Below are 20,429 nucleotides of genomic sequence, written 5' to 3' on the forward strand. Positions count from 1 at the left end.
TTTCAGTGAGTTAACTCCAAGTATGATTTACTCTACATTTAGCCCAAAGGTTGTGGTTCAGTAAAAAAACAGAGTACATAGCCAATTGATTTTTAGAAAAGGAAACTGTAATCTATTAATATATATTAATCTATTTTTGTTTTGCTTTTTTTAAAAAAAAAAAAAACCATTCCTGTTATCACTTTCAAATGTATGTTCAGGTCTTCAAGTCAACAGTAGAAATTTTATTTTTGCCCTTACAAGTGCTGTATTTTTTATTTCAATATAACCCAATGATTGTATCCCTCTCTCTTTGACATCTATTTCCTTCCTCAGCCTTGCTGCCCATGTAAGGCAGTGGTTCTCCACCTGTGGGTTGGGACCCCATTTGGGGTCGAACGACCATTTCACGGGGGTCGCCACACAACACAGTCCCGCCATTTTTTCCCCCTTTTCCTTAGCTGTGCTCCTCCCTTTTATTCTATTGGTTTTTGAAAGCCAATAGAATAGACTCTCTTGAATAGAGTCTAATTCTATTGGCTTTCAAAAGCCAATAGGAATTGTCCAGGCTGTCTCTGCCCTGCTGAGCCCGCCAAAAGTCCCATTCTGCAAACGGTGCTGCACCAGTTGAGTAGTCCTCGACTTACGACCGGTGGAGTAGTCCTCGACTTACAACCGGTTGGGGGTCGCGGCATTAAAAAGGTTGAGAACCACTGGTGTAAGGGCAGCTGAAATCCAGCACCTCCGTTAACAATTTTTTGCAAAGAAATCAAACTGTAATGGGGAAAATCTTCGCGAGCTGCTCTAAAGACAAAACGCAAGGCTACAGTTGGAGGCAAATTAAAACACCCCCTTTCCTTCACTCTATTATTTACTGTGCCCATATAGTTTAGCTAAATAAGTTACTGTACCTTAAAGTTGGGCATTTTGAGCGTTTTAATAAAGTTCAGACAGAAAGAAATTCCCAGGATATTTTGTAAAATCCAAGCCCAGCTAAAATTAAAAAAAAAAAAAAAAAGATTACGTTTAAGCACAGGAACAAGAACACTGCACATGCTTGTTTAAATTTCGGCTGTAATCCTCAACACACTCAATAAAAGATAAGCTTCCTCTGAGGCTTCTGAATAAATACGCACACAGAAGGTTTGGGCAAGTGAAGGCCTCCATCTCATCTAAAACTGTGTTATCAAAAAAGAGAAACCTTGATCCTTGTCCCTGGTGAATTAACAGCCAATTTTACGGGCTTGAGCTCCTGGCCTAAAACAAAATTTCCCTTTTCAGCCCTTTGAAAATTTAAAATACAGACATGGATACCAAAAATGCACACGATTTTAGCTGTTTTAAAGAGGGGGGGGGGAGGAAGAGCTATCCTGGCAGAGACTTCCACAGGGGAGAGTGGGAGATCCAAATTAGTGGGTACACCTGTGTGAGAGAGATTTCAGTTGCACAATCGCCCATACACTCTGGTGCCTCTTTGCCGAATCTCTTCTACAGCAGAAGACATGATTTTTTTTCGCTAGCAGTGCTTATTTCAACATGGAAAAAACCTAAAATTCTTCACTTCACTTTGTTATTTATTTGGGACCCGCCTTTATAATTTTTACAAAGAAAGGGGGCAAACATAGCCAACACACCTTCTTATTTTCCCCACAACAATAACCCTGTGAGGTGGGCTGGATTGAGAGAGAGGGACTTGGTCCAAAGTCACCTAACTGGCTTTCATATGGCTAAGGCAGGACTAGAACCCACGATCTCCTGGCGATTGGCCGAAAGTCACCCTGTCGGTTTTCATGCTTAAGGTGGAACTAGAACTCACGGTCGCCTAGTAAGTGGCCCAAAGTCACGCAGCCAGCTTTCATGGCTAAGGCAGGACTAGCACTCACAGTCTCCTGCTTTCTAGCCTGCTGCTTTAACCACTAGACCAAACTAGCTCTCATGAGAGCTATATGCAATGAAATTTCCTTTTCATGTATGCCTATTAGTGTACATTCAAAGTGACAATAAAGTTATTGTTCTGTTCTGTTCTGTTCTATTCTATATTAACTCTGCTGTTCTGTAGGGGTCTCCTGCTTAAGCAGTGTGTTGGACTACATAACCTCCAAGGCCCCTTTGATGATCATCATCATCATTATTATTCTGCCTTCCAAGCAGCCCCAACAGCCCAAGAAGCGCTCGGGATACCACCCTTGCCCCCCCCAGAAGGCTGGGGATGGTGAACTTTTAGGTGAGCCCGTGCTGGATCCCAGGTATAAACAGGGCCATAAAATGCAGGCGCACCTGGGACTTGTCTGGGTTCAGCCAGGGACAAGGGATGTCTCTCCATCTGTCATCTGTTGCTCGGTTTCACTTTTGCTGGCTTCTCAAAGCTTAATCTCCTGCTTGAGTGGGGGGCTGGACTAGAAGACCTCGAAGGTCCCTTCCAGCTCTATTCTATTCTATTCTATTCTATTCTATTCTATTCTATTCTATTCTATTCTATTCCATTCCATATTTTCTATTCTATTCTATTCTATTCTATTCTATTCTATTCTATTCTATTCTATTCCATTCTATTCCATTCCATTCCATTCCATATTTTCTATTCTATTCTATTCTATTCTATTCTATTCTATTCTATTCTATTCTATTCCATTCTATTCCATTCCATTCCATATTTTCTATTCTATTCTATTCTATTCTATTCTATTCTATTCTATTCTATTCTATTCTATTCTATTCTATTCTACTCTACTCTACTCTTCACTTACCTTTCCTCGTTCCGAAACACAGCCCAGGTAACGGAGAGTGCTATGCAAAACAGAAAGAGGAAAACAAGTCTCACTTCAAGGGCGCGGTTCCAGCAGGGAAACCTAAAACAACACAGTTACAACACCAGATCAGCATGGCAAATGCGGGATGCAAGTGTACATTTTCCAGCAACAAAGGCAGCCCTGCAAATTCAGTATCACACTCAACAAATTTCAGGGATTTTTTTTTTTTCCCCATTTCCACCTGAGATATAAGTTACCGTATACCGAAACAAAGCGCAAGAATATTAGCGCACGCTCACTTCAACTGGAAGACGGCGGGCGTATATATTTAATAAATAAATAAAAACGAAGAGACTGGCTTTGCACTGTGATGTCACAGGGCACATGTCACTATTTCCTTGTCGGTGTGGATGTGGAGATTCCCCAGGTATCTATTTAGCATCCACATTGATTTTATTATATATATTTTTTTCTTTTTTTTTTTTTTAAAAAAAAAAACAGAGTTCTCCCAGGTCTTGGTATAGGGAGGTTGCAGAGCCCTGAGTGGGTTGCTTGTTGTTTCATTTGTCTGGACAATTTTCTTTATTGTTTCCTCAAGTTAAGGGTGAGCTGCCTACAGATATCCTGGCATGTGGCTTCTACATTGACTAAACAAAAAAATAAATAAATGCCTGCAGATACCTGTGATCCCCAGGTAGCTCCGTGACTAATTCTGAGTCATTCTGTTCACATCTTTCTATAAACTAATAGTTGATCCTATCTACCTTTGCAAAATGTCTTCTCAAGATTTATTTTTCCTTGTCGGCTTTCTGATCCCTTTAGCTCAGTGGTTCTCCACTTGTGGGTCAGGACCCCATTTGGGGTCGAACGACCATTTCACGGGGGTCGCCAAACAACGCAGTCCGCCCTTTTTTTCCCCCTTTTCCTTAGCTGTGCTACTCCCTTTTATTCTCTTGGCTTTTGAAAGCCAATAGAATAGACTCTCTTGAATAGAGTCTAATTCTATTGGCTTTCAAAAGCCAATAGGAATTGTCCAGGCTGTCTCTGCCCTGCTGAGCCCGCCAAAAGTCCCATTCTGCAAACGGTGCTGCACCAGTTGAGTAGTCCTCGACTTACGACCGGTTGAGTAGTCCTCGACTTACGACCTGTTTGGGGGTCGCAGCATTAAAAAGGTTGAGAACCACTGGCTTAGCTCCTACTTGGGCTCGAATTACTCTTTCTCCACCAGGAGCTGTTTTTCTCAATCTCTTGAAGTTCCTCTGTAAACTAAGGAGATCCTTGGTGATCTCTGAGCTGGGTTGTTTTCTTGCAGATGTTTCATTGCCCAAGTAGGTAACATCATCAATGCTGGAAGAGTCACCTAATTGGCAATGAAACGTCTGCAAGAAAACAGCCAAGCTCAGAGAGCACCAAGGACCCCACAGTCCAACCCCGAGCTACAGAAATTCTCTTCTATTGTTAAGTTAAGGAGCAAACCGAGATCAGCCACGTAGGAGCTATTAGGTCAAAAGCCCAGATCACTTGTTGCCAGTTGTTAAGTAGGCAGTCAGTGGACCTGTCCGCCAGACGTTCCTCAATCAGGTTTCTTCTGGATCCATAAGATCCCTGGAACGTGCCATTTTAATTGGCCGACAGGCACATCAGTTTATCTCTTGTGGACCTGGAAGTGATCTGAAGACCCCAAGGTGCCAGCGGATACACTTTCCCTATCCATCACTAAATAACCCATCTGCTGCAGCCAAAGACTGACCAGCTGGAGGCCAAACCGAGAGGTCACCGTGATTTAATTTTCATCTGCAAAAGGAATGATTTTTGCCTTCTTTTTTTTAAAAAAGTCATATATAACCAGAGCACTTTACCTGCATTGTCCATAAGGTACTTTTTTCAATAGGGCAGAGAGACAGCAGTACATGCTTGAAACAGATGCTATGCAGAATATGGAAATGACAACATACACTAGACAAGAAAGGAGAACAAGCAAGAGGACATGGTTACAAACAAACTGGCTAGAACCAACTGACTATCAATCTTTCAGTAAGAGAAAGAGAAATTCATATAAAAGAGGATACAGGTAGTCCTCATTTAGCAACCATACATCGGCTACTTAGTCATTAAGCAAAGTGCTCGCTAAGTGAAACCACCAGTATGCTGATGATATTACTTCAGTGTTCCTTTTCTTTACAGAACAGCGAAGGTCATAAATGTGAGGATTGTTCACAAACTTAATTTTTTCATCACCGCCATTAATTGGGAACCGTTGTCCAAGGCAGTCACTAAATAAGGACTACCTATCCCAGGGCTAAGCAACCTTGGCTCTTTTATGACTCGGTTCCCAACAAAAACACCCTGGGGGTATAATGGCTTTGCTTAATGACTGTGGCATTCATTTACTGCAAAATAGGTCGTACAGTTGGGGGCAGTCACATGGTGACCTCCTTAACGACCACTTTGACTTATGAGTGTAATTCCAGGATAAAATTATAGTTGTAAGTTGAGGGCTGTCCGAATGCCTAAAAGTTTGGAATAGGACAAGGGTAGGCAACCTTGGCCCCTTCATGACTCATGGACTTCAACTCCCAGAATTCCTAAGCCAGCATGGCTCAGCTTGGAAACCTCTCCCTTTCCCCTCAGTGTTGCTGGCTCAGGAATTTTGGGAGTTGAAGTCCACGAGTCATCAAAGAGCCAAGGTTGCCCACCCCTGGCCTACACAGAGGTATCCTTTATTCTTCCTGATTTTGAGCTGCATATATCCATTTTCTTGAGGAAGTATCCTGTATCACATTCAGACACAATATTTAGGCAAACCATGGATTTCTCCCTCCAGGGCTTATAGCTAGCCTAACAATAGGGGAATTGTAACAACTGCCGCCACGCAGGACTGTTGTACAAGTTACTCAAAACATGCTTGTAAAAGCACTTTGGGGTCACGAACCATCTGCCTAAACTGCATTGGGAAGATTGGCTGTTTTAAATGTCCATAATACTTTGGGCATGCAAAGCTGTCTCAGGAAGTAACAGAGGCCAAAATCCATCTCTCCAGCACTTATTTTAAAATAACGAAGGCCTTCAGGTATGCAGCACCCTGTCTAGTCCTTGGATAGAGATCTAGCAATCCGGCCACAAGTTTACCCTTCCAATCCCGGGCTAAATAAATTCGTATTTTTTTTACCGAGCCATTTGTAGAAGAAATACATCAAGACCAGCATAATGCAGCAGAAGGACACAAATATGACAACTGTCAAAGGGGTTAGAGTAAGCGTTTCTTCGTCCGATAATGAGTCATTGCTTCCGGGGTTGGGGCCTCGTTTCAGCTTCTCACTGGGTGGACAAAAATAAGCACTTAGGAAATTGCCACAGATGATAACTTCTTTATCTGGGCAGCTTTGCCCTAGTGCGCTTATAATTCTTGAGAAAAACGCACCCTCTCAGTCTCTGTTCTTCAAAGACACTTTTTTTTTTTTTTGATATTTACTTCTTGGCTGTGTGTGAACAGATAGTGCACATTGCACAGATACTTCAAGGGTGGTATAGGTATCACAATGCCTCTAGCTTTTTGGACCCCATCTAGCAGATTTATTAAATTTATTTGCTGCCCATCTCAGATTGAAACAACCCCGGGCAATACCCATTCTTCTGTTGTTCCATTTACTTAAAAGGACTGAAACAGCGTGCAAGGAATTTGCAGGGTGAATGGAAGCCCAACGGATGCAACTCTATGCTAACAGTCAGCTTTAGACATGTTTTTCGTATTACAGTAAAAATTAAACTCACAGCTCTGCCCTACCACTCCAGTAGCCTCCAAGAGACACACAGAACATCGCGATTAGGAAAATGATCACCATACTATAATCAAAGAATGGCTGAGGTGGTGAATATAGTCCCACGTTAACATTTCTTCCAAGACTCTAAAAATTAGAAACACATCAGTTAGAAATTTTGGTTGAATATTAGACATCGTCCCTGCATCTGAATAACCCATCCATGGTCACCTTGCCTTTGTTAACATAAAGATAACCTTTATTGCCATTATATGCCATGTCCTAGATCAGTGGTGGCGAACCTATGGCACGCGTGCCAGAGGTGGCACTCGGAGCCCTCTCTGTGGGCACGCACACCCTCGACCTAGCCCCGCCTCCCCCCATGGCCCCCTCACCAGCAGGTCCCCCCCGGAGGAAAGTTGCCCACAGGCGCAGACTATGCAGAGCAACGCAGCCAAGGACATGGCAGCTGGGCAGCAGGGACAAGACTCCACCCTCGTGCCCCGTCGCATGCAGATGCTGCTGCAGAGTGTGGATGGAGGGCGTGGCCATCATGGCACTGCAGGGCCACCTGGGTGATCTGCTGCAACGGTCTGTGGAGGCAGTGGGTGGCCCTATGGGTGGACGGAGGTGGGTGATGGGGTGGTTTTTGGCCACTCGGTCTCTAAAAGGTTCGCCATCACTGTCCTAGATAGAAGGGACTGAACTACTAATAAACTTTTCTGCTGTCCTCACCACTCTCTGCACCGTCTTCCTGTCCGAAGCAATAATGCTTCCAAACTAGACAGTAATGCCATATGACAAGACGCTCTTGACTGTCCCTCTGTAGAAAGTGGCAAGGACAGGGGAAAGAAGATGTACTTTTCTCATGCAACGCAGAAAATTCAGGCGCTGCTGTGCCTGCTTTATCAGTGTGTCTCACTGTTGAGTGACCAAGTTCGCCTACTCGTCAGCTGCACACCCAGAAACTTGATGCTGTTAACCACCTCCACAGGCGAATCATTAATACACAGAGGTGTGTGGCTGTGCCTGCCTTTTCTGAAATTGACAATGATCTCTTTCATTTTTCCTACGTTTAAAATGAGGCTGTTTTTGTTGCATCAGTTCACCAAACCTCTACCTCCTGGCGGTCAGTACCCTCATTGTCATCCTGAATAAAGTTGGCCAACCAATTTAAGCCTACTTAGAATCAGAGAATCCAGTCGACAAACATGATTAAAAAATGAGCTCTGCAAGCTTTATAAAGAAGACGTGCAAAAAGCCGTGAGAGAAAAGAGCTAAATATGAGATGGTTCTTAGTTACAAATAAAGTGTTGGCTATTTAATAATATACACAGAAAAGTTTAGAGGTAAATTGTCCTCTGCTGAAAGACTTAGAGGAAAACTAATCAAGATGTTCTTAGTATGGTGTTCTCAGCCATTCTGAGTGCTGAAATCCAAATTTTAAAAATGCTAAGGTTGAAATACACTGCTCAAGAGGATCCTGAGAAAAGCTAGCGCTAAGTCTAGAGCAGTGGTTCTCAACCTTTTTAATGCCGCGACCCCCAACCGGTCGTAAGTCGAGGACTACTCAATCAGTCGTAAATCGAGGACTACTCAACTGGTGCAGCACCATTTGCAGAATGGGACTTTTGGCGGGCTCAGCAGGGCAGAAACAGCCTGGACAACTCCTATTGGCTTTTGAAAGCCAATAGAATTAGACTCTATTCAAGAGAGTCTGTTCTATTGGCTTTCAAAAGCCAATAGAATAAAAAGGAGTAGCACAGCTAAGGAAAAGGGGAAAAAAATGGCGGACTGCATTGTTTGGCAACCCCCGTGAAATGGTCGTTCAACCCCAAATGGGGTCCCGACCCACAGGTTGAGAACCACTGGTCTAGAGAACCTCTATGATTCTGAGGAGGAATCAGAAACGGAGGCAAAGAGAACAAGGGTGAAAAGCAAATAAAAGAAGACGCTTGAGAATCTCATCTAGACAAATGCTGCAAAAATCTCATTGAAGTGGTATGTATAATGCTCGTTTCAGGAAGGAAATGTAATTGCTTTATTCAGTGTCTCTTTAAGGAACCCACCAAGGGGTGAAAAATACCAAACTACGATAGATCAGCAAAAGAAAGGATTTCTTGGTAAAGCACTCCTTCTCAAAATAAAGTTAACTAACCCGCAACTCCAAAGTATTAATCAGAAACACAAAATAACACAAAGATACCACCTGCGGGGTGCGTCACTAAATATTTAAAGATGGAAGCAGACCAAGAAAAAAAAAGCCTCAGGGGTGTACCAAAAATCTATTAATTTCCCACAGAAGTCCATTTGTTTTTCTTGCTCACACACCCAAAAAGCCATGGTGAAAAGGAGGTACCTGTTCCAAATCCTTTATGTCTGTGTCTCTGACGAGCGCAATAGGAATGGTCAGATTCTGGGTCTTGTTTCCTCCAGGAGAACGCTAAAAAAATGGGAAATAAATTTATCTCTCCTTACCCAAGTCAAGACTTATTAAATCACAGACATTTCTCAAGAAAAAGGCTCCCAGCTCCTCCCATCTTTTCTAGATACCATTATTAACAGAGCCCCCCCCCCTAAATTCCACCACTATCCATTATGTAGACATTTTGGCTTTTCATATATCATATATAATTTGGCCTTCATTCTTTGCCTTTATTAGCTCTTGAAAAGACTCCACGAGGCTTAAGTTAAACCTACCTGGATAAATGGAAAACTAAACTCCTAAACGAACGGTTGCAAATCAAGGACTACCTATGATTACTATTTTTTTTTTAATTTACGGTCATTCAGGGGGTCCCTGTTAGCTGAAAATCCAGGAATGATAATTTTACTTAATAAAAGATAAAGAAAATCGTAGAATTTGTCTAGTGCAGGGCTTTTCAGCTAGTGGTACGGGTATCACCTGTGGTACATTGGCACCTGGCAAGTGGTACGCGACCATCCTAGAAAAGTGGTAGGAGGGGAATGAGCTGAACCAGTGGCAGCACACACAAGCCTGAGCGAGAGATGGCTGGAGCTGCAGGGCTGTCAGGTTCCAGCTGGAGCTTGGCGCTGATCTTGCTGAGTCCAGAAGAAGCACCGATCAGCTGGAATGTTGCAGCCTCTCCAGGGTCTTGTGATTTGCATTCAGATGCTTGGCAACTGATTCATATTTATGATGGTCACAGTGTCGCAGGGTCATGTGAGGTGACCAAAACCTGCTGCAGCCATCCAGCTGACGGGGAGGGGGGAATAAAAACCAAACACCCCTCCCACCCCTGCTGCCAATCCTCAACAGAAATGCTCACAACAATGAAAACCTCGCACAGGAGGAAGAGCGCCACCGGGTGGGCAGGCAGGTGTCTTGCTCGGCTGTGGCTTGGGGGGCACTTTTTTCAGTGCCATTGTAACTTCGAACAGTCACTAAGCGAACTGTTGTAAGTCGAGGACTACCTGTACTTCATCCCTTTTTTCCTTTTTTGGGGGGGGGGGGTCATCAAGTTTTTGACACCTTGCTAGGCGACTGGTGGTACTCGGATGTTGCCATATCCTAAAAGTGGTACAATGGGTGAAAAGGTTGAAAAGACCTGGTCTAGTGTGTTTAAACAACATACTGCTTAAAAGTTACATAGGATACCATAGATTCAGATTCTAGTAGGCCTAACCTACTAGAATAATCAGTGAACATTGACCCAAATCACATGGATCTGCTAATAACAATTGAAAAAAATGGACAAATCAGTTTCCAAGTGCCAAAAGACCGACAGAAAGCAATCAACTGTGCAAAAACTGGACCTTACAATGGAAGTTTCGCTAGCCACCAGCAGTAACTTAGCACCGAACCGCTGAGCAATCTCCGCCTTCTCTAGAAAAGTACAATTTCCCCTCTTCACTACGATTGCTTTGTTCCTGATGTCTTGCGTAACCTCAGATGGGCTGCAGAGCATCCTGGGGGTCAAAAACTCCAGTCTTGCATAGGCCTGAAAGACCATAAAAATAAGTCATTTGAAAAAGGGTACCAAAAATTAAAGAGCAAACATGCAAAGAGATTTTCCGCAACGTAACTGGAACAGTTTTTTTTTAAAAAAAAAAACTTTTTTCTCACTTCCTATTATTTACAGGAACCAGAATTAAAATCCTGGGTCCGAAACACAGATTAGTAAATGCGTTTTGTGAGAATGCAAAGAGGACATACTCTTTTCCAAAGGTCTCTGAGGCTAGAGCTGTGCAGGGCAACTGTTTCTGGGGAAAGACGCAGCTGCTTTAAAGAGCTGCAGCCAGGTCCTATCTGAGTGTCCCTGTTTCCTGAACTGACTTTCTGCCTTTGCATCTGAAAGGCAAGTAAAACTGAAATCCAACATTTTCCTACGGTGCTAGCTTTCTGCTTACAGAAACGTAACAAGGATGGTATTCCCAGCGTCCCTACACCCAGCCCAATCTTATCACTTTCAAATATTTCACTCCCACATCCTTCTACTACATGTATGAATCCAGACTTACCTGCGTTGTTTCCTTACAATTCTACTATACCACACTGTAGTTTGGCCAATGAGATCTTTTAAAGGGATGCCAAATGCTTCTGACTATGTTCCTACATTATACTAACATGATTTGCTGGCTTATTGCTTATCATAATTCAAGGTCCTGGTTATCACCTTTAAAGCTCTACATCAGACATGTCAAACTCGCAATGTCACGTGACGTTGCGTGACGTATTGGAACTTTTTCCCTATTTCGGCGTGGCGCATCCGACCCATGGGCCAGCTGACACCCCTGCCCTACATGGTTGGGGACTAGGCTATTTGATGGATGGCCTCTCCCCTATTAGAGTCACCCAACCACCAGGACAGGAAGACAGGGCATGTTACAGGTCCTGTCAATTAAGCATGTAATCCTGGTGTGACAACAAAAAAGGCCTTCTCCAGGGTCTTTATGGAACATCCTTCCTGTTAAGCTACGGTTGGACCCCACCCTGTTGTTTTGTCTGAAAGCCCCTGAAAACATGGTTTTATTAGGAGGGTGGGACCACAAATGGAAATAAGAGACAGTCAAATGGCTGGTTTGATTCTGTAGTTGCTGCCATAGAGAGTGGGAGATGTTCTTTTTTAAAAAGTTTTTTATTATATGGGAGATTTTTAAAAAATTTATAAACTGGCCGGAGTCATCAAAGTGTGAGTTGGGCAGCTATATAAATTTGCTTAATAAAATAAACAAGTAATGTAGGAATCCCGGCCTTGTGGCTTAGTATTACACATCGATCCAGTCACAATGGGTTAAAGAAAAATAAAGACAGCTTGGCACAATGTGTGAAACTTGACAACAGTCCCCACCTGAAATTCATTCAGTTCTTAACAGTGTATAAATACTTACAATGGTAGATAAACTATCAGGAAGGGACGTCCAGGTAGAATTGTAATAGATGCAATAATCCTTTGTTAAATAGGGACTGTCAATTTGAACTGCATGCAGAACCCCTCCCTGGGCACTTATCTATTATTAGAAAAAGAAAAAAAACAGATTTAAAAAGTATTATTGTTATATTTTGTAATTGTTGCTAGAATTGGGTCTGTCTAGTTTAACAAAGAGAAGGACGAGGGGGGACATGATAGCAGCCTTCCAATATCTCAGGGGCTGCCCCAAAGAAGAGGGAGTCAAGCTATTCTCCAAAGCACCTGAAGGCAGGACAAGAAGCAACGGGTGGAAATTAACCAAGGAGAGAAGCAACCTAGAACTAAGGAGAAACTTCCTGACAGCGAGAACAATTAATCAGTGGAACAGCCTGCCTCCAGAAGCAGTAAATGCTCCAACCCTGGAAGTTTTTAAGAAGAGACTGGACAGCCATTTGTCCGAAATGGTATAGGGTTTCCTGCCTGAGCAGGGGGTTGGACTAGATGACCTCCGAGGTCCCTTCCAACTTTACTACTATTACTATTACTAATTGTTATGAACTAACAAGAATCACACAAGGCAATCAATACATCTCACAGACTTTAAAAAATGGAGTATTGTTTAAGGTTGGAACTAAGAAAGCTGACTTCAACAAGACCACCTCCGTTCCAAAACTGATTTATGCAATGAACTCAATTATTATTATTATTATTATAATACAAGTCATTCTTTGTTAAGCCAACCAAAACTCTGCAACAGTTTTGGGTTTTTGAGTTTCTCAAACCCTTTCTCAGCCAAAATTAAAACTGCCCAAAAAATAATAATCTTTCAATTCTTCAAACACTTTCATTCGAAGAATTCAACAAGATTGTAGGCTGAACTGCTTGACATTTTCACACGATGTGATTTCCCTTAACTAATTTTAAGATTAAGCAAAAGTTGCAAAACCATTTAATGGATGGCCCAGGATTTAACTTAACTTTAACTGGGATCGTTCTTCATCCAGAAAAATTTAGAATTAACCATTTCTGTAAATTTTGTTGCTGTTACCACTTCACTGTTTACTAATAATGTAATGTCCATTTTGTTGATCTGTTCCTGTTGTTCACTGCCTTGGAAATATGTAATCAAAAACACCCTTCAGAGATCAGATGCTGATTGGCTGAGTCAACAGAATCCCGAGAGTGACTCAGAGGGATTTAACCACATGTCAGCCTGTTTTTTCTGTCCATCCTTGAAACTGAGCTTGACTTATGATGATTCTCAGGGACACAAAGTTTGCTTCTGTTTTCTGGGTTCTGGACTATAGCTCCAATATCTTACTCTAATTTATTAACCTGACCATTTTACTTTCTGAGTCCAGATTAGGTTAGCCCAAAGTTGTTGCCTATTAAGATGTGATTATTATACATTATTTTAACCATTACATTAAAGGGAAAGATATTCAAGCAATTCAGAGAAACTTAGTGACTTGACTATGAAATGACGGCTGGAGCTTTGTTTATGCAGTTTGCAATACTCTGTATCCTAACTCCTTTTTTCCTGGCATCAAAGCTGATGAATGAAACACCCTGTAAATTTAGTTCTCCTGATTGTATGTTGTTGTTTAAGGACTATCCACTTACTCATGGCCACAATACTGGGTAAGCAGCTATTAAACCTCTAGAAAAATGTTATGGGGCAAGCTTGTGTCTGTTAATTTTGCTTTTTAAAAAAACAAACAAACCAGGAACTGTCAACTACTGCAAAGATTTGGTGCACTGTGAATAGAAATTGAAAACATTTAGATATGTGTAACAATTCACAAGTCTCATGCTATCTAAAAAACATCACCAATCTATGCTGGCTACAACTGCATTTGTTCTAATTCATTTATTTGTTATTTGTATCCTGCCTTTGTTTTTACAAATAACTCAAGGTAGCAAACATACCCAACACACCTTCCACCTTCTATTTTCTCCATAATGACAACCCTGTGAGGTGGATTGGGCTGAGAGTGAGTGACTGGTCCAAAGTCACCCAGCCGGCTTTCATGCCTAAAGTAAGACTAGAACTCACGGTCTCCCTACTTTCTAGTGTGGTGCCTTAACTCTAGATCAGGGGTAGGCAACCTTGGCTCTTTTATGAACTCCCAGAATTCCTGAGCCAGCCATGCTGAGGGGAAAGGGAGAGGTTTCCAAGCTGAGCCAGGCTGGCTCAGGGATTCTGGGAGTTGAAGTCCACGAGTCATAAAAGAGCTAAGGTTGCCTACCCCTGTCCTAGACCAAACTGCTCCATGGATGGAACTAAGCCAGGCATTCGAGAGACTGAAATACCCACCAATGAAACGAACTGATAAATCAATAAGAGTCAGATCGATTCCCAAAACAGACCTACTAAAAGACCACAAAAACAGAAACCCCACCAGTTGTCACCTAGACTAGAGCTCACAACTCAAATCATTCAAGTACAATCTACAGCCCACACTGGACAATCTACATTATACTTTCTCAGGCACTGGGTGGCAAGCCCGTAACTGATTACAGAAAACCACTGAACCTGAAGCAGACTTTCACAAGCCACAAGGAAACAACGATGCCAACCTGGAGACCCTGCAGTAAAGGCAGAGGTCTATTTTGCCCCCACATCTACACCTACAGCACCAACACAGGCCACCACAACTTTGTACCCAAGATAAGAGGTGCCTTCACATGGTCTTCTCAGATGATATATGCCAGCATCTGTTGACAAATAGGAGAAACTTGGGGCAAAGTTTGACATCAGGACTCGAAAACAAAATAGTGTCCGAGGATTTCAACCTCCCAAGAGACTCTACTACAGATCTTAATTTATAATAATACACTTATTTACAACATATTTATAAAAACAATCTTCCTTAGGAGCCCACGCGTGTGTTTGCCAAACTATTCAATACTGCAGGGGTCTGTTCCAGCACAGAATGAAAGCCTCACACGCAGGTTTCCTTTCAAAGGACTAATAGAAACCAGGATTCAAAAATATTTGGGAGTCAGCAGCCTGCCTACCTCTGCCATATTCCCACCTTGCTACTGTTCGTATCACTCAAGGCAGAATGAGTAGGACACCAAAAAGCACAAAGTAACCCTGCGACCCGGCTTATGTCAACACAGCACGTCCATGCTTCGTGTCCCACAAGATGGCTTTGTTGTCATTCATCACTGATCATTTCTGATTGAAGCCACCACTTGACCATCTCCTAGCCGGGGCAATGAAGAAGGCAGGGCAGATCCCCATGGCCATCAAGACCCACTTTTCCAGCACCTGGGAAGGGAAGCAACGGTCTAGGGCCAGCAGCCCGTGAAGAGACAGCTTCCCCATTCCCCCAAGCTGGCAGAAGCAAAGTCAAAAGTCCAGCACCCAACGCTGTCAACTTCCGGGACCTGCTTCTTCTCCTCCCTGAACTTCAACCAGCGCCCGCTCATCCTGGGGCAAACCCGAGTGTCATGGCTGAGACCGGCGCGCACGCGCAGACGAGCAAGACCCGGAGCAGCAGCAGCAGCAGCAGCAGCAGCAGCCTACCGGGCAGGTGTTTTACCGTTCGGAAAGAGCCGCCAACGGGGAGGCGCGGCATGCCCGTCCCTGGCCACAGCCAGACAGCCGGCTGGCCGGCCCCAGGGTCCCAGCTAGGGGCCCCAAAGCCTCCGGTCTGGAGGGGGCAGGGAGGGCCACTCAGGATCGATCCCTCCCCTTGCCCTGTGCCAAGGGATAGGCAACCTTGGCTCTTTTATGACTCGTGGACTTCAACTCCCAGAATTCCTGAGCCAGCATAGCATATAGCATAGCTGGCTCAGGAATTCTGGGAGTTGAAGTCCACGAGTCATAAAAGAGCCAAGGTTGCCTATCCCAGTCCTACGCTCAAGAGGCCAGGTGCGCAGGAGTTCTAGTCCGGTTCGGGGCTCGGGGTGAGCTTCCACCCAGGGGTCTCCCGACCAGGGGGAAAGGGCGGAGAGAGAGAGAAGCCGCCGGGGCCCGGCCCTGCAGAGAGGCTCCCGGAGCTTTCGCTTCCAGCGCTGGAAAACCCGGGAGCCTTTGGTGGGGCGATCGGCGCGCGGCCCCCCTCCCGGCGACCTTGTTCCTCCGCCTCCCGAGCCCCCCGTCTCTCCCCCCCCCGGAGCCCTTACCAGCGGCAGGAGCAGGGCCCACAGCGCGGCCCGCAGCAGCCGGGCGGCCCCCATGCTGCCCCCTCCCGCGCCTGGCTTCCACGCCGCCCCCGCGGCCCGCCGGCCCGCAGTCAACCGTCTCCCCGCCGGTTCCGGCTGCTGCTGCTGCTGCTGCTGCCGCCGCTTCCGCCGAGCCCGTCTCTTTTCCGGGGCGGCTGCCGGCGCTTCGGCACGGCCAGGACTTCGCCTCCTCTTCTGGGCGGGCTTTCCTCCGGGGCAGAGGCGGCACAGAGGCCGGCGGAAAAAGCCGGCCCGGAGGAGGGGAAGAGGAGGAGGAGGAAGCGGCGGCGGCGAGCGCTTCCCCCGGGCCAAAACGCTCCGCAAAGGGTCCCGGGGGCTTCCTGCCCACCCTGAGCGACGGTGCTGAGCACCAGCAGAAAGCCAATCAATCAATCAGTCAATCAATCAAATCTCTTGCAGGGCAGGAAACCTGCCAAGGATCCACCACATGGTACCTTAGGTCGGATCTGGGGGGGGGGGGAATCCTAAAGGGATGCTACACCGTAGGCAGTCCTCGACTTACAACCGTCATTGAGCCCAACGTTTATGTCGGTAAGCGAAACATTTGTTCAGTGAGTTTCGCCCCGTTATACGGTTGGTTAAGGGAATCACTGCCCCGGTTTATTTATTTTATTTTATGAGACTTTATATACCGCTTTAAGTGCAAGCACTCTCTAAGCGGTGTACACCAGTAAGCAATATATATATATATTTACATCGCCCCCAACAATCTGGGTCCTCATTTTACCTACCCCGGAAGGATGGAAGGCTGAGTCCACCTTGAGCCGGTGAGATTTGAACCGCTGACCTGCTGAACAGAGTCAGCTAAAGTGGCCTGCAGTACGGCACTCTTAACTGCTGCGCCATCTCGGCTCTCTAATTAGTAGCCCGGTTATTAAGCGAGTCTGGCTCCTTCGTGGACTTTGCTTGTCCTAAAGTCACAAAAAGGACCCCGGGAGGCTGTGACCGTCATAAATGGAAACCGGTTGTCAAGCATCCGGATGGAAATCACGTGACCACGGGGATGTTGTGACCGTCGTAAGTGTGAAAAATGATCAGAAGTCCCTTCTTTCAGTGCCGTTGTAACTTTGAACGGTCACTAAATGAAGCATTGTAAGTTGAGGACTGCCTGTACAATGCTGCCTTAGAAGCACTTGGGCAAGATCTTCGCTTAAAGCTCCCCAGAATTGTTACTAGACATTCTCTGGTCTAAGATACGGTATTAATTCTCCCGACAGAGATGCTTTCATTGGCCTTTCCCCAAGCAAAGCCAGACTGTGGCTGCAATTCAGATCTCTGAACCATGAAGGGCTGGCTGGGCTGCCCAGTGTTTTAGCTCGTTGCCACTCGGAGGTTGTTGAATTCACTGCCCGCTCTGACAGGCAACGACAACAGCTCTCCTTTTGTGCAAGACCTGACTCACTGCCCAACAAGGCCCCCGGCTGCTACAGGGAGGAACCTCATGCTGCCGGATTTATTTTTGGTAGGAAATTGTCAGCTGTAGGAAGTGAGCACATGACTAGCCTGCTCCTGAGAGTGGACTAAATTATGACATTTAAGGCAGTCATTCAGAGGCGTTAGATAACATTCAGACACAAGTGGAACCGATGGGACTTGTGATAGCTGGAGAGCACAGTGCAGGTCAAATGATTAAGCCACAACAGAGCAACTCTTGACCTGCTTAAATAGCATGTGCTTAATTTCTTTTTTGGGGGCAATGTTTATAGGAAAGTTACCACTTTTGGCATATTCTAATAAAACCCAATTGGCTCTCGCCTTGTAGTGTTCGCCATGTGGTCCTATTCTCTCCAGAGCACTTTGCCAGTTTCAGGCTTATTTTGCAATTCAGTCAATAACATTGAATCCTTTATAAGAAACAATATTGAGACAGTTGGTAAAGAACAAAGGAGCAGCGCTCGCATTGCGCCTCATTTTAAAGCAGCCTTAAAATTCAAGGCAAAACTGGGTTTTCAAAAGTGTTTAATTCATTCTCCAGTACCTGATCTATATTATTTAATTCCACATGTATTACACTGACTGCTACAGCACCTTCCAGTCTGTAATGCAAACCTTAGACTTTTGCACTCAATAGTTTGACATGTTAATAGTCAAGAACAAGGATGAACATCATAAAACTGTCAAATACTTGATCGCAAGAGTATAGACGCTTTCTGCAGAAGATATGCTATCCTGAATAATATTCACACAAACACACAAACATTTTAGTAAGAGCGAGTTAATTAAAACTGTAGACAGGTCACTTGTTAAAAATGCCTATTTTAAAACTTGAAGCACTCGTTTGATTTTCAGAGTAAAATTAATGACAACCACCTATTTAAAGCAAATTTATTTTCCAGTAATAGAAGGTCCACTAAATCTAAGACTTCAACCCTCCGTTTCACTTCATGCAGCTGAAATGGACTTGAGATAGCTTATATACACATTTGGGTACATCAGCAAAACGCTTCTGTTCTGCAAACACCTTTTGTCTCATGAACTAAAATTTGACCACTATTTAAATTATAGTTCAGATACTAGACTACAGTTTCAGGCAAGAATTAATAGTACAAGAAAACTGATTGAATTTGACTCAGGCAAATGTGTCTGGATTCATTTGGGTCAGAACTCAGTAAATTCAGAGTGTTCACCCATCTTCCAATGGTAGAAGAGAAAATACAGCTAAGCAACACTGTGTATAACAAGTCTTGAATTTTAGAACAGAAGCCACCACTGTTAAAAGACTTTCATCACACACCTTACACATTCTGCAATTCCTAATAGCAAGAATCCTATCTCACAGTCCTACTTCAAAAGCTCATCAATAATACAGTATTGTCAATTCTTACATCCTTCTTCTTCACCCAATCCTTTTATCTGGCAACACATTCGTAAAGCTTTTTAGCATCTAGCATGGCTGTGATGCAAACCCTCTTTCAAATATTTAGTTTTTGCCACAACAAAGAAGAGCTTAAGGCATAGCATGGGCTCCCGCTCGTAGCCGAAAAAAATATATTAGCCAAACAAAACAAACCTTTTATTCTCATTTTGTTGAGAGTTAGCAAAGGGCTATTTAATCTGAAAATCAAAATAAGCTCTAAAGTTCTTAAATGTCTTCTCAAGCATTTTTTTTTAGAAAAATTACACCAGGTTAAATAATCTATGCCCAAGGTCAGACTGAAGACCATTTTCCCAAGATAGGTAGAATTCTCTGTAGGTGTTAGTTTTATAGAAGCCAAAACTGAACAGAGTATTAACCTTACTTCTTCATCATCCTCACAGAATTTAAAATCCCAAGATTTATAGATGGGAAAGAGCCATGAATTAAACCTGTAGCTAAATGTAGTACTTTAAATACTGTATTTAGCACAGATTTCAAACATGGTGCTATCCATTAACATTAACACAGCTTTATAGTTTTGTAATCAGATCCCCAGTATGTACAGATTGTCACAGAATAACGTGGTTATTTTAGCAGTTAACAACCAGTAAACAAATAATTAATAAACTTAAATATACAGCTTTCTATCTGAGGAAATTGGTTAATTACTTGGACACGTAATTTGAACACCTTCTAAATCTGCGAACTCATAGAATTGTTGCTGTAGCCTCCTTTGGAATTCATCTGTTCCTGAATATGCCCAACCTGGAAAAAGCATAAGATTATAAAAGGCTAATTAGTGCTACTAATATACTATAGTATATTTTGCACTTCAAAATTATTTCAGCGTGTTTTTGTAATTAGTAATGGGTCTAATATTTTTACATAATTTTCTCCAACTCTAAAGTCTCAGATATAGGTTTCATTACACATTTTAGTTATAAATAATGGTTTATGACAACCATGCATTTCCTTTAATGAATGTATACCCAGAAAACTGTTAGCAGGAATGTATTCAAAGAATAAATTTGCAAAGGAATTCGCAACCTTTAAGCCAGGTGAGGTTTTTGGAAACATGGATGCATCACACAATTATTTAAAAGAGGTTAATGTAAGAAAAATGGTTTTTCATCCCGTCCCCCTTACCCCCAATATCAGTCACTTATTCTACTCATATATTCAGTATTTTTAATGTAGTTCCAATCTACTTTTGGATATAAGTAGTATGCTGAAGCTGCAATAAAGTAACTTACATTTCATAGGTTTACTATGTCTTGATAGTAATAATAATAATAGTAGTAAAGTTGGAAGGGACCTTGGAGGTCATCTAGTCCAACCCCCTGCTCGGGCAGGAAACCCTACACCATTTCGGACAAATGGCTGTCCAGTCTCTTCTTAAAAACTTCCAGTGTTGGAGCATTTACTGCTTCTGGAGGCAGGTTGTTCCACTGATTAATTGTTCTCACTGTCAGGAAGTTTCTCCTTAGTTCTAGGTTGCTTCTCTCCTTGATTAGTT

The 20,429-nt window shown here is 43.5% G+C and overlaps 1 protein-coding gene across 4 annotated transcripts in view; it reads right to left on the bottom strand.

Annotated features, from left to right (window-relative positions):
• SPPL2A (signal peptide peptidase like 2A) overlaps positions 1 to 16,266 on the bottom strand; it is a 30,329-nt gene extending 14,063 nt beyond the window's left edge. For 2 of the 4 annotated variants that reach the window (XM_039358949.1, XM_039358946.1), the window contains exons 1-9: positions 15,137 to 15,208; positions 11,840 to 11,959; positions 10,270 to 10,449; positions 8,847 to 8,930; positions 6,501 to 6,634; positions 5,899 to 6,047; positions 4,589 to 4,685; positions 2,727 to 2,828; positions 891 to 972 (exon numbers count right to left, since the gene is read on the bottom strand). In XM_039358949.1, coding sequence (XP_039214883.1) covers positions 891 to 972; positions 2,727 to 2,828; positions 4,589 to 4,685; positions 5,899 to 6,047; positions 6,501 to 6,634; positions 8,847 to 8,930; positions 10,270 to 10,449; positions 11,840 to 11,959; positions 15,137 to 15,193 — 1,005 coding nt within the window. In that variant the 5' untranslated portion in view covers positions 15,194 to 15,208. Of the gene's footprint in view, positions 1 to 890; positions 973 to 2,726; positions 2,829 to 4,588; positions 4,686 to 5,898; positions 6,048 to 6,500; positions 6,635 to 8,846; positions 8,931 to 10,269; positions 10,450 to 11,839; positions 11,960 to 14,880; positions 14,905 to 15,136; positions 15,209 to 15,996 lie in introns of those variants that run through there. The other 2 variants (XM_039358947.1, XM_039358948.1) reach the window with 2 other exon arrangements.
• Positions 16,267 to 20,429: the final 4,163 nt, after the last annotated feature.

The sequence above is a fragment of the Crotalus tigris genome, unplaced genomic scaffold (genome assembly GCF_016545835.1).
Source record: "Crotalus tigris isolate CLP2741 ecotype Arizona unplaced genomic scaffold, ASM1654583v1 scf7180000019068.10715455, whole genome shotgun sequence".
NCBI lineage: Eukaryota > Metazoa > Chordata > Lepidosauria > Squamata > Viperidae > Crotalus > Crotalus tigris.